This window comes from Nyctibius grandis, chromosome 7, assembly GCF_013368605.1.
Source record: "Nyctibius grandis isolate bNycGra1 chromosome 7, bNycGra1.pri, whole genome shotgun sequence".
Lineage (NCBI taxonomy): Eukaryota > Metazoa > Chordata > Aves > Nyctibiiformes > Nyctibiidae > Nyctibius > Nyctibius grandis.
The window spans coordinates 27,668,645-27,682,085 of NC_090664.1; the positions used below are offsets into that span (position 1 = coordinate 27,668,645).

Consider the following 13,441-nt stretch of genomic DNA (forward strand, 5'->3'; position numbering starts at 1 on the left):
GATTCTCTGTGGTTTTGCAGTCACTGACCTTCCACAATATACCTGCTAATGATGGATGAAGTTTATGGACCTGTGGTTCACCATCTAGCTGTTTACTAAGGTTGAGATGTATAGGGTTTTTATTTCCAGGGCTTCACGAGAAGAAGATGAAATTTGTCTGATCCAGAATAGCTAGAGCCAGAATTTAATGGGATGTCTTTATATGCCCGGCCTTTTCCAATTGTTCCTTGCCAAGAAACTTACCTGGTTTTATTAGGTAAAATAAAAATACTGTTTCTCATGATGGTATCATCAATCTCTTTTTAGGTTTTGTTTTCTTCTGGAGCTTTCGTTCGTGCTGATGTGAGTGAATGGGGAATGAGCATAACACTTAGGGCACCCAGTTCAGATTACAGACATACAATGGGACTCTGTGGCACCTTTGACGGAAGTGCAGACAATGACTATCACACTGCAAATGGAGTGGAAATCCCAAACCATGCTAATGTTCTTTTTTCTTTTATTAAGGAATGGAGGTAACAAAATACTTCTGTTTCAGTCAAATGTCATCACTTTTGGTTCAACCTTTCCTTCGCATTCTTAAAAACTTGTTAAAATAAAAATCTTGCTAACTTTTTAAGTTAACCTTAGAATGTCATCACTACATTCCATAACCGGTTTTAGAGCAAATTGAAACTGAAGATCCAAATTAGTATTTAAAGAATATGACCTAAGATTAGTTTGAGTCGGTTTTGAACAAAGTATCAAGGTACACAGAAAAGATCCACTCTTCTCAATTCTTCTATTGCAAGTTACTCTTATGGTTGCGTGATTTAACTGGGGTCCTTAAATATAGCTGTACGCTGCAGATTCTGTGATCTATGCTGTAGAGGTGTGAAACAACAAAAAGCAAAACAAACGTTAATGCTTTACTAAAACAATGAAAATAGGCAAGAAAGTTCAGATATGGTTTCATCTTTTTCTTTCTTCTCCAGAATTGCACCAGGAGATAGCTTGTTTGACAAGACACCTGCTTCTTTAATGTCTTCTAGAAAAATACTCTTCTGTGACTGCACACTTGAAGATGCTGGATTATATCGATCAGTGGATAAACTAGACACAGTTTCTAAATCAGAACTTCCTCTGTCTTGTAAAGATAGTGAAAATGGCAGATTTCTTTCTTTGATACCAGGACTGGATGTCACTGCTGAGTATCTCGGTCCTCTTGATCTTGTCAGAGGCTTAACCAAACGTTCGCCTGCTCATGAAATGGATTCATCTACGCTTCTGCAGAGGGAGGATAATCAAACCAAACTTCACAAAACATCACTAGTAAACACACGTGTCTCTGCAATCTCAGTGGGAAATACTGGTGTAGAAAGAGAAGGAACTTCAAGTTCAGGCATTAGAAGAAATTCTCACCATTACAGTAGTCATCTTCACAGAATTCAGTCTGTTACAAGTAGGGGGAAGCGCCAAAATTATTATGAATACCGTCCAGTATTTCTGTTCCAAAGTCTTAGCCAAACAGACTTAGAGGGGTATAGTTATTTTTTCCCAGAGGACCATGCCACTGACACAGACCAAAAGTTTCTTCCTTCTTGGCCCACACCTTCTGGCCTCACCGAGTCTAGCGCTTTGTTACTATGCCAGCAGGCAATAGCTAATTCCAGTATAGGAAGATCTTGTGGTGGCCTTCTTGGCCGGCGAATAGAGGATGCAGTCAATATGTGTGTTAAAGATTTGCTGCTGAAAGATGACCTCAGTTGGGCAGAAGCTTCCTTAGCTCTTCTAGAGAATGAATGTGAGAAGAGAGTTTTAGAAGAAATAAATTACAACCAACAGGAACTTGAAGGGTCGGTTGAGAGCCTACTTACTGCATTGAAGTGTCCTGGTCTCTGCAGTGGTAATGGGGAATGTACAGAATGGGGCTGTGCATGTTTTCAAGGCTACAGCTCCTATGACTGCAGCATACTGTCTGGTAAGTGGGGGAAAAAAAAATGAGATTTACTTAAATAATGTTCTCAATGTTTGTGCAACATATATTTGTTTTGCTGCCTTTCTCTCCTGCTTCTGTACGCTGGCAGGTGTTCCCTACAGTGGTCCTGTTCATTATCCAGCAATTTAGTTCCAGTTTAATGCAGCCATAATTGTTTTTTATTCAGCCTTCTTGTTTCCAAAGGGCAAAATACGGGTTTAGTTTCTGGTGTGGCAGATTTAAAAATTTACGACTCGATGAGTTTGCAATCCAGAGTATTGCCCCAAGAGATTAGCAGTGTTCCCACACACTGTCTTCTTCAGGGAAGATCTGCCACATCCCTCCATTCCCTAATTTTTTATAGTCTGTGTGATCCTGTTTATTAACTGTAAGTGGAATGTTTTTCTCTTTGGTGATGTTACATCTCTGTAAGCTAACTCTTAGATGTGGTGGGAGCAGAATTGATGGTGAAGAAAAAAGAGGTGCAGCAAATAGAGCTGGGCAGGGTTTTTTTTAAGGAAATAAGACATTCACTATAAATTCGGTTAAGGAGGTACACTGGAAAAATATGAAAACTGCTACAAAAGTCAAAACCCTTTCAAAACAAAACCTGTTAATATTTTGTTTTGCAATGGTGTTTTTGTTTTTGTGACCTATTTAAAAGCAAATAGAGAAAGAGGTAAGAGAATAATAAAAAGAAATATTTGATTCCTCTTTTAAGTCAAATAAACTGGTTTTGCTTCATAAAAACTATTTTTGAGTGTTCTAATCTTTGTCAGTTTATTTCCTTAAATAACTTCCACCTGAAATGTTTTTGATTAGTCTTTAAACAAAAAATTCTCCTTATAAATTATTGCATAACTGTAACTTTTCTAGTTCCTGTTGCTAGGGCCCGAGTTTCATTTACATTTTATTCTGCAAGTGTGATGTAGAGAATCATAGATGAGAAAGCAAAACACATATTCACAAGTGTTATTTATCAGATTAATATTTTCTCTGCTTCATAATATTCAAGTTTCAAGAGAGGACAAAAAGCCTAGTTTTAAAGTTAAGATTGATTTTAACAATAACAAAATGTTTCTTTTTATGCCTTTCTTTAGCTGGCTCCAGATTTCGTGTTTACATAGTTTTCTTAGTTGGATAGAGAAATAAACATATTGCTTAGTGTAAATGCACATGAATGAGTTAATATACAGTGCACATGAATGAGTTAATATACAGTCATTCATTGTCTAATCTCTACTTTGAAGACCAGGGTCCAGAAATTACAGAGCTGGAGAATGCTGGGCTGTGTGATATTCGACAGTATGACTGCACATCAGTGAGAGCTTTTGGACATGGCTTCAGGGAGTCATTGAATCTGAAATGTGAAATTATCAAATTACAGGTAGGTGTCCCTGAATAATAACAATTACACTTTAAACTTCTCAGAGAATGAGCGGAAAAATGTCCAACATGTTATTCATTGGTGTGGGTACAACGCAATGCTTTAGTAGGAGCTAAAAGCAAAGGCACTTAGCACTTTGCAGTAGACACTCAAGTCTTTGCAAGATTGCCATTTCCTCCATGGTAAGAGAAATACAAAACATAATGGGAACGTTCAGCAGCTGAGAGGGAGATAACAGCATATGGCAGCTATCCATCAGAAAAGGGCAAGGGCAGCCGTATTAGTAATAACCAGTACATCGTTGTTCGTTTTTTTAAGTGCTTATGGAGAGGAATTGAAGTACCACTTCTTCGCGGAAGGACAACAAGGTTAAAGACATTACGAGATTTCTGTCTCAAATCTAATGCTTGAAATAGACCTTTTATAAACATACTAAATCTGTTACGAAAGAGAAAAGCATCTTTGTTGTGTTGTCCATTTCCCTGGGGTAGAATACCATGGCTATTTCATGATATATGTCAGCTCTATACCCCAGTTTTGAACAAGAGATTAAAAATGTCGCACTGTAAACTAAGAGGAATCTGTATAGAGAGACTGTTGGTACTCAGGCATAGAATTTGCTCAAGGCAAATTTACAAGCAGTTTCCAATTGTTAGCCTGGAATAAACAATCCGCAATTGCAAGTTTTTATGTCATGCTAGACACAAGAATAAAAAAAGATTCAAAGTAAAACTGGGTTTCACTGATGTGTTGATGGGGCGGGGAAGGATGGCGCAAGGGGAACCATTCAATGGGAAACTTCTGTTCCTGAGACAAAATGGTTTTCCTTAGCTAGTTCCAGCAGATGCTAAAATTATTTTGACAAATTAAGCAATGCTGGCTATAGATTTTTCTTAAAACACAACATGTATCCTCTCATCTGCAAGTTGGCTTGAAATGATAAAGTTGAGAGTAAGTTTACACTCCATTAGGTTAAAAGACTTTTAGACCAAGCTCACAGTGAGACAATCACTGGGAATTCACTTATCACAGTTTGAAATGTCTTAGTTTTAACTCCTGGCAAGACATTCTGATATAACACTCTTTGTGGTAGTGTATTTGGCTCCTAACTACAAAAAATTTTCTATTTGTTAGAAAATGAACACTACTGCTGTTACCTGCAGTTGAGGAGGAAGCTGAGAATTCTTTCCTTGAAAATACAAAAGAAAGGATGCTTGGGGTTTTTTGTTTTGTTTAGGTTTGTTTTTTTAATTTTCAGGCCAGAGTAATAGTGACTTTATGCAAATGTCAATGGATTTGCAATAGTATAGAACTCCACATATTTTGAGATTAAACTTAAATGACCAAAATTTCATAGAAGAGGCATGTTAGCAGAATTTAGAGCTAATACACACTGGATTTCTTATTTTTTATATTTTCACTTGGGAAAGACTAAATCAGATCCATTGTCCATGGGCTGTCCTACCATGTTAGGAAGGACATAGGTCTTGTGCATGATGCTAAAAGAGGTGATCGAGAGAATTCTGTGTTGAAGTACCTCACAGATGCAGGACTACTGCACATCTCTTAATAGAGGTTTGGGTAGGACATGGCCAAGGAACCTATGATTAAGCAGATCCAGAATTTACTTAATTTTTTGTAAAGGATGAGAGTGTGTTTAACCTCCCCAAAACAAAAATAGAGTTTTAGTTCCTTCTTACTTACATTGAACTGCAGAAGTAATTTTTTCTAGGAACCTAATGAGCTAGAATGCTAGTAAATCTGAAGGGTTTTTAATTGGTTTTTGAAAGATTAATATGTTTCTGAAGAAACTACTTAACTTGCCTCCAGCTAATAACAAAAGGTTTCTGGAGAAAGAGACTGCATCACATTTCAAAGGTTGTGGTACTAAATGCTCTCAAAATGACATATTTAGAAATATTTAGCTGTTAGATTTTTACTCACCCTTGCAGTCAATTCCCTAACTGAGTATAGGGTGAAAGAAAAACAAAATGTTTGGTTGGAACAAAAATAGCTCATATGTCTTTTCAGCAAGAGTTTTTATTTTTCTGTTATTTTTCTGTTTGTAAACAAAAAAATGCAAGGCCTTGTCAGCAGATGATTCCCAATTCCAGGACTGGGATTGAATAAATGTCTTGACTGGCTCCAGAAACTGAAAAAATGTGCCAGCTCAGTAAAACCTAGTCAAACTCAAAATTATTTTGATCTTGCCGTTCTCTTGATTCTTAGTCTATCTGGATTCTTACTTCCATCTAACTTTATTTTCAGTATGCTTATCCCTGCTTCCACATCAGTACTTCAGTCAAATAATATAATCTCTGTTCTGTTATCTTGAATCTCAAGATAGATCCTTGGATGACTTGTCCTCACTGCAGTTTTGGAGAAAAGTCTACAGGGTTAATGATGTAATCTATTGGCTTGTGCAAGAGTTTAATGGCTAACTGCTAGTATACCCCAGGACCCAGAATGATACCTGAGCCCTGCCAAAAACATCTTCTGTTCCTTCGACTAAAGCTTGTCTTCTCCTGGGAGCAGAGATGGAGAGGAACAGAGGCACCGATACATCAGATCAGTGCTGTTAGAGGATCACCCATTTCTTAACTCTCCCATTACTCTCCATCTGGAAGAACTGTTCATCCTTGGCAATGCTGTGCCAAAGTGCCATGGGGCAGGAAAGACTTCTCTGCCTTTTCTTCCACAGTAGAAGGCTTAGGTAGAAATCTATGTTTGCAAATAATGGCATTTAATATTTCCCCCTGCATTCTAGTCCAGAGACATTAGACGTGTTCAATCACTGTGCAATACATGTTTTTTTTCTCTGATAAAAATATTTTCATAATGCATTTAACTGCAAAACAGATTCTCTGTCTTAACATTTAGTATAGTGATAGCCAATGGATTCCTGGAGAACATCTAACTATGCCAGCTGCCTTCCAAGATGCCAGGACTGTCGACTGCCAATTACCAAATGATGGCCAGCAGTCTGATGTCATGGATCTGGTTGATGATAAACCCATTGCCAGGTGGCAAATAAAGGTACTTGCATAAATTACAAATATTCACTTACAGATATTCCTGTTAAGATAAAAATATATTACATAGATACGATCCTTTTTAAATGGTACTAAGTGTGGAACTTGGCTTAACTTGGAGTCTCAGTTTCCTCACCTAAGCTTAAGCGTTGAATGCCATTTGAGAGTGCTGTCCTGCAAGGGGACTGGTAGATATGACCTAGGACCTACAGAGACACATGTTCTTCAAGAGCAGAAGTTAAAGGCCAGGTAGTTACCCAAGAGCATTTCAAGTGATATTAAACACATTTATGGGAAAATTGAGTTGAGCCCAGTCTAAATGTGTGAATCTCTGCATGAGGTAGATATCTGAGATCTCATATCAATCGAGTCAATAAGGTCAATAGAGCCTAGACACTATTCAATTTATCCTAAAGTAGATGCCTACATGTGGTTGACCAAATATCTGCCTAGACTTATTGGCAAGATTGATTAGATTTCTGCTGGCTATTACGAGACTTTAAACAGCTAAATGTAGATGTCTATCGAGGAGTTGAATATCATGCTAGCAGTCCACGCTGGTGATATGTTGATATCTGTATGAGTTAATCCATTTTTGCTATACATCTTGCAGATTTCTAATGATGGATTCACATATAGCAACTCTAAAACAATGATAATATATGATGGAGCCTGTCAGATGTGTGAACCACAGGAATCTGGGTTATGTATGTTAAAGGTATATATTTCATTACTCTCTATGTCTACTATGAAAATATGCATCTTTTCAGGCAGAAAAAAAAATAGAAAAATCAGCAGAAATACCCTGTTCTTGTTTCCAATGGGGATTTTCCGTGCACAGAAATGCTAAGCACAGAAAAAGAAGCTGGGATGAGGCAATTTTGAAGAAAAAAATCAAAACAAAAGCACTTGATACAATTGCCAAATAAAACCAAACATGCTGTCAGTTGCTTAGGTTTAAAAACAACCTTAGTTGCTTAGTGGAAGAGCAGGATAGATTAGATTTTATTTGACTCTTTACAAATTCATCTAGAATTCATCCAGATTTACTGTTTGATAACCAAAAATTAATCAATCAATCACATTGTCATTTCTCTAAAAGGAGAAAACATGCAACATAGACGGACTCTGTTATGGTGAAGGTGATACAAATCCAACCAGCCCTTGCTTACTCTGCAGACCTGACATATCAAAGTTAACATGGTCAGTGGTTGAAAGTAAGTTCTAAAGAGTTTTTTAATAGCAAGAAGTTGAAAATCTACTATTTTTTTTAATATACGGAAATAGTGAAGTTTCAAGTTTAACTAGTTATTTCATTTAAAGCTCAGTAGCCAGTATTTCAGCCTGTAATTTGATCTTGTTTTTCATCTGACATTTCTCCTAATTTCTGAAAATGGTATTTTGTTTTCCAGACCATATATGTAAAAGTCAGGCTTCCCTCTGCCCGATAGCCATCACAGATAACTAATGAAAATCCAGAGGGCTCTGCTATTCATTTAACTTTGGATTCAAAACCTGTGCTTCTCTCAGGGCTTCTGCTTCTCTCTTTCACAGAATGTGTCCTGGTGCTGGGGTTTTGTTTGTTTGTTTTCATCTGGTGTTTCTAGAAATTTAGTTAATCATGCCAGATAGGTTAAAGCTCAGCAGTGTAGGCATCTAAATACCTTAGCAGTGAGTAAGTTGTTGTATGGTTGAAATCCTTCCAAGGAACAGTGAGTGAATGACTTATTCTATCACCTCATGCTCAGTTTTGCCAAGACAGTCGCTGCAGCCCATTTCCACATATTGCTTAACAGTGTCTGTTCATTTCTTAAAGGAAACACAGCAATCACCTCTGAGTTTTGTGGCTTCCTATACTTTCCTCTGCAAACCGTCTCTGCGTAGTTAAAATACAGTGTTTAAATTTGATAAATTCTGAGTTCTTTCTATGTATAGATGCAATGCATCTTTACAAGCTCTTGTGTAGTCAAGTAATTTCTTGGTTATGTTGTTACAGTTACAATGTGTTTTTCCTCATTCAAATGACATCAGAATTTAAGAGAAATAATTACATGTGACTTCCTTAACAGATATGCACCTTTTTAATTTATACATGTATGTTGCAACTTTTGCTTACAAGAGAAAATATCTGCTTTGTTACAGACAACCAGCCTCCAGTGCTTGAAACTTTTCAGGGTATGCTACAGACTTTTTATGGAGAAGATTTAGTATATCAGTTTTTGGCTTCAGATCCAGAGGGCTCTGCTATTCATTTCACTTTGGATTCTGGTCCAGAAGGTGCCAATCTTTCCCCATCAGGTCTACTTTTGTGGAAAGCTGTGTCAATGAATCCCCATAAATTAATATTTTCTTTGACAGATGACTGCAATGCAAAGACTAAGGTAGAAATAGAGGTAATGAATATTACAGTAAAATTACACATACTAGTAAGATGTTTAAGATATCTGATTACAAAACTCATTGCTAGTTCATTTAAAAAAAGAAAACTGTCTTATTGGGCATGTCTTGTAGGTCAGTGTAAAATCATGTGATTGCCTAAATAATGGCTCATGTGTGACAAACGTTACTTTCCCACCTGGAAGTGGAAGATATCTTTGTGTGTGTGTGGCTGGATTTGAAGGTGATCTCTGTCAAGTGAATACTGATGACTGTAAACTTAACCAGTGTGGTATTGGCAGATGTGTGGATGGAATAAACAGCTATTACTGTGAATGTCCACCTGAACTTCAAGGTAAATTGCTACTTTATTTACACACATTTATCACTAAGTGTGATAAATGGGACTTTCTAATTTTATGTCTACAATTTTGTTTTTTAAATTTTTGACTGTAAATAGCTTATTGTTAGAGTATGAAGAAATCTTATGCTCTTGTGATAAAGCTAGATGATATGCTTCAAGATTTTTCTTGCATGAATACAATGGTTGTTTATATTATGAGAGCAAATTTCCATTGTTTTCCTCCGCAGAGGCAAATTCAGCAACATGGTGAAACATAGGAGTGATGAGTTTGGTTACAGTGTGATTCCTTCTATGCCTGCAGATAATCATGTAGTCCCCCACAGCCCATCTTCTCCTTTTTCCACAATAAGCAAGATACTTGATATAAGATGAAAAAATGTGAATAGCAAACCTAGTCAGTTGTACTTATTAGATGTACTGAAATACTTTGTTGCACTTGATAGATACCCTTTTTGTAGTCCAGCACCTGCATACATTCTACTTTTATCTTTTATAAATACACTGTCAAAGTCTAGTGACACAATATTACTAAAAAAAAAAATCTGTATTTCAATGCAGGTAAAAATTGTCAAGATGATGTAGATGAATGTGTATCTAGTCCTTGCTTCCCTGGAGTATTTTGCTTCAATACTTTTGGTTCTTACTATTGTGGTCCATGCCCAAATAATCTGCAAGGAGATGGGAAGTCATGTTACGGTAAAATTATTTGTTTTTCAGAAGAATGCTATTATCTTATTGTCGTTCAGATAAAATATCTTTGGTTGTGTTTCATATTTCTAACAGTAACTTAGAACTCTTTTCAGTACTCAGCAAAACAGGGCTGTGCCTCTGACTGTTGACGGCTGGGACAGAATCTCAGCTGATGACAACATCAGACTGCACTGGGTCACATAGTTGTAAAGCACTTTTTCAGGGGACTAGAAAAAATAGATACAAAATACCCCAATTCTTTTATATCAGAGTAGAATATAATGAAATGTATTTTTTTCCTGCATTATTTTCATAATATGAGCAATTATTGACAAAATATTTTTCTGTTAGATTGCTTAACATAGAACTGTTTAGCCAAATCAAGGCACTTGCGAAATAAGATGCCCAAACATTTATTTACAATGCAATTACTGAATAACTTGTATTTTTAAAATACTCTATTGAAAACTTTTAAGAAACAATTTTTACTCATTATCTGCTTTCTGAATTTTGCATTATTTTTATGTCCTAAAAGTTTAATTCTGCTTGTAATGTATTTGCAGTTGAAACAAAAGTAACTACTAATGTGCCTTCACATCTTTTGTTTTTAGAAATCTTTGAAGACACTAATGTTGAAAGAAAGGATTCCACAGGAGAAATTGGAGGGAATAAAGGTGATTTTTTCATGAAGAAAATGGAATTTCTGATTCTCATACTGATAAGAATATAGCTGGCAAATAAAGGTTCTAGTCAGTTTTATGTTATTCACTTTAATTTTTCAGTTTGCCTCAATTTGATTCATTACTGGGGTTGTATTCTGATGTGGAAAGTGAGACTGAAATGTCAATATCAACAAATCCCTTAGGTCAGTCAAGTCATTTTATTGACAGTGTGATGTATGACATTCTTACCATTGCCTTTTGTTTTTGTGACTAACCACTGACATAAAATAGGTAACATGGGGATAGGGACATCTGTTATATGAGATAAGGAAAAGTTTATGGCATTATGTTGAATGCCATTTTGCTGCTTTAATTCAAAAGAAATGTGAAGAATATGGCAAGTGAATGTCTTAATTCCAAAACTCACTAAACGCTGTTGCTGGCATTTCCAGCTCTGTGCCTGCTGGGGCTTTCTTTGCAGGAAATTCTTGTGTGTCTTTTCCCTTTATCTCTTAATTGTTAGTGGGGGAGGAGGAAAATGCTCTCACTCCGCTACCAGTGCTGGATAATTCTTCATCGGCTGCAAAATGGTGTGCTTTTCAGCAGTGGGAGACAGCACTCTCTAATAAGATTCAGTAAAGTTTGACCTTTTGTAGTACCGTTCTAAATGGAGTTAGGGACAGAGCTTAAGTTACGTTGGATAATCTCCTCCAGTTTCATTCCTCCTCTGCCCCATCATGCTAAAAGCCTGTATATGGCATTCTGCCGTTCTGGGATTACAGTGCCATACCCCTTTCCACAACCCACCAGACCACCCGCTTTTCCTCAGCAGAATATGAGGAACTTTTCATTCACTTTGCTCTCCTTTCAACGAGGAGGCTGAGTCAGTCTCTGTTGTTTATAAAACACATGAATTCCATCCTACTAATAAAACCCATGCAGAAACTTTAAGAAGGTCGATAAAAACATTTGGAGAGTAAAACATGGTAATACTTTTGCTACAAGGTGGTGGATTATTCACCTAAAATACTGCCCATGGTGTATCAGTAAATATAAGCATGTACCTACTTGTGATTAAATCTCTGCTTCTAGACTCTAGGCTTATTACTAGCACTTAGACACACGGGTGAACCATAAGCAGTATCTTTTCTTTAAACTCTGTTTCAGTTATCTGGTTGGAAGCAGTAGATGGAGCTGGTAATTTGCTCTGACAGTAAAGCTGTTTATTGATCCAGTATGGAAAAATCTCTGCTGTCTGCCTCATATATATGGTGCTTTCTCCCTCTCTTCCAGCCATGAAAAGGCCATGGTGAGGGTGGGAAAGGACGTAGCCAGAATACCTAGATCTTCTCCAGTCCTGCCAGTTAGGAGTTAGGTTGTACTGCATACGTATATTCTGATATAGCACGTGAAGAGACTTCCTGAGGCACAGAATGAATGGGCTGTATGCTTTTCTGTTCAGAAGACATTCCCCACCCTCAGAAGGAAAAAAAGTCTCATAATATTCCCATACTTTTTCCCCCTCCTTTCTTTCTAACATGTTGTAGGTTTTCAACAATCATCCTTTGAGAAGGTTTTAAGCATCTCAAGCTATATTCCCAGTTCTACAGATGTCCCCGAGAGATTTATTTCTACAGAAGTGGTCAGCAGCAGCACTCCACCAGCCTCCACAGTAAAAGCAATCACTGCTTGGAAGTCACTTAGTTCTCAGAAAAGTGCTTCTATACAACCTGCTGTTACTGGAAACATCGTGCATGCTCTCAGCACCATCAGTGGTCACCTTGCTAACATGGAAGAGAGTTCTTCAGTACATGCTGTGATAACTGCATCTTCAAGTACCCATGCTGTGTCACCTGAGAAGAAAACAAGGGCACAAGCTGAGGCCTACAGCTATTTTGAGACCAGCAGGAAGACTTCTCCTAGCAGCAGAACAAATATAAGCAAAGGGCTTTCCTTGCTAAGCAAAGTATTGAAAGGTGGAAATGCTCACAGAGTTCAGCACCTGTTAGCCAAGCATAAAGCAAGTCCTTTGCCTTTTGTCCTCGTTGAAGTCACTGTCCCACCAAAAATGCTTCCTGAAGAACTGAGTGAAATAGTGATTCCTAAAGCAGTAACCTGTACTGATTTACCCTGTTTTCCTGGCGTACCTTGTGAGCGAAGTCAGGATGGAAGCATCAAGTGCGGTCGTTGTCCTTATGGTTATTATGGAGATGGCTTCACTTGCAGAGGTATTACAAATAATTGCACTAAATGCTTTGCAGAAATGAATCTTGTGACATCTTTATAACTTGAAATTACATTGTTACTGCGTGATCAGTGAAATGCAGAGAGTATTGAATTTTCTCATTTTCATTATTAATATTGGCATAGCCTACAGGCTTTTAGTTTTATGGATGCACTTAAAAATATATTTCTGATGTGTCTCAGGCTCCCCACTTGCGGGCAGGGACCTAATGGATTCTATGTGATCTGTTCGTTATGTTAGGCAAGACGTAGTTGTGCTGAAATGCCACTTTCATTTTGCCTATTCCTTCCTTTTTTTTTCTTCATTGCCTTTCAGCAAGATGTAGACAAACATGTGGCAAAAATATGGAGTGTGTGGCACCCAATATTTGCAAATGCAAGCCTGGTTATGCTGGTTATAACTGCCAGGCCGGTGAGTATGGCATTTTGATTTAGCCTGTGGTAACTCACATCCACAAATCAATGATTTGAAGATCACTGTTCGATTTTTTGCACAGCTCTATGCAGACCTGATTGCAAAAACCATGGGAAGTGCATTAAACCCAATGTCTGTGAATGTCTACCAGGATACAGTGGCTCCACTTGTGAGGAAGGTAAATAGAATATTTTTTGCTTTTGAATCCATAAATACCCAAAGGATGCTGTAAATAACATCCATGACTGTTCATTCTGACAGCAAAGAGGTATGTTCATTTTACTTTTACTTTAACAGAACTCTCTGTGTAACAT

General features: G+C 37.3%; 1 protein-coding gene across 1 annotated transcript in view; it reads left to right on the forward strand.

Moving 5' to 3' along the window:
* VWDE (von Willebrand factor D and EGF domains) overlaps positions 1–13,441 on the forward strand; it is a 39,062-nt gene that overhangs the window by 18,943 nt on the left and 6,678 nt on the right. The window contains 13 exon segments of the mRNA XM_068405205.1: positions 307–515; positions 975–1,960; positions 3,208–3,344; positions 6,225–6,380; positions 6,990–7,094; positions 7,479–7,593; positions 8,519–8,769; positions 8,888–9,107; positions 9,675–9,812; positions 10,418–10,480; positions 12,016–12,696; positions 13,029–13,124; positions 13,210–13,305. Coding sequence (XP_068261306.1) covers positions 307–515; positions 975–1,960; positions 3,208–3,344; positions 6,225–6,380; positions 6,990–7,094; positions 7,479–7,593; positions 8,519–8,769; positions 8,888–9,107; positions 9,675–9,812; positions 10,418–10,480; positions 12,016–12,696; positions 13,029–13,124; positions 13,210–13,305 — 3,253 coding nt within the window.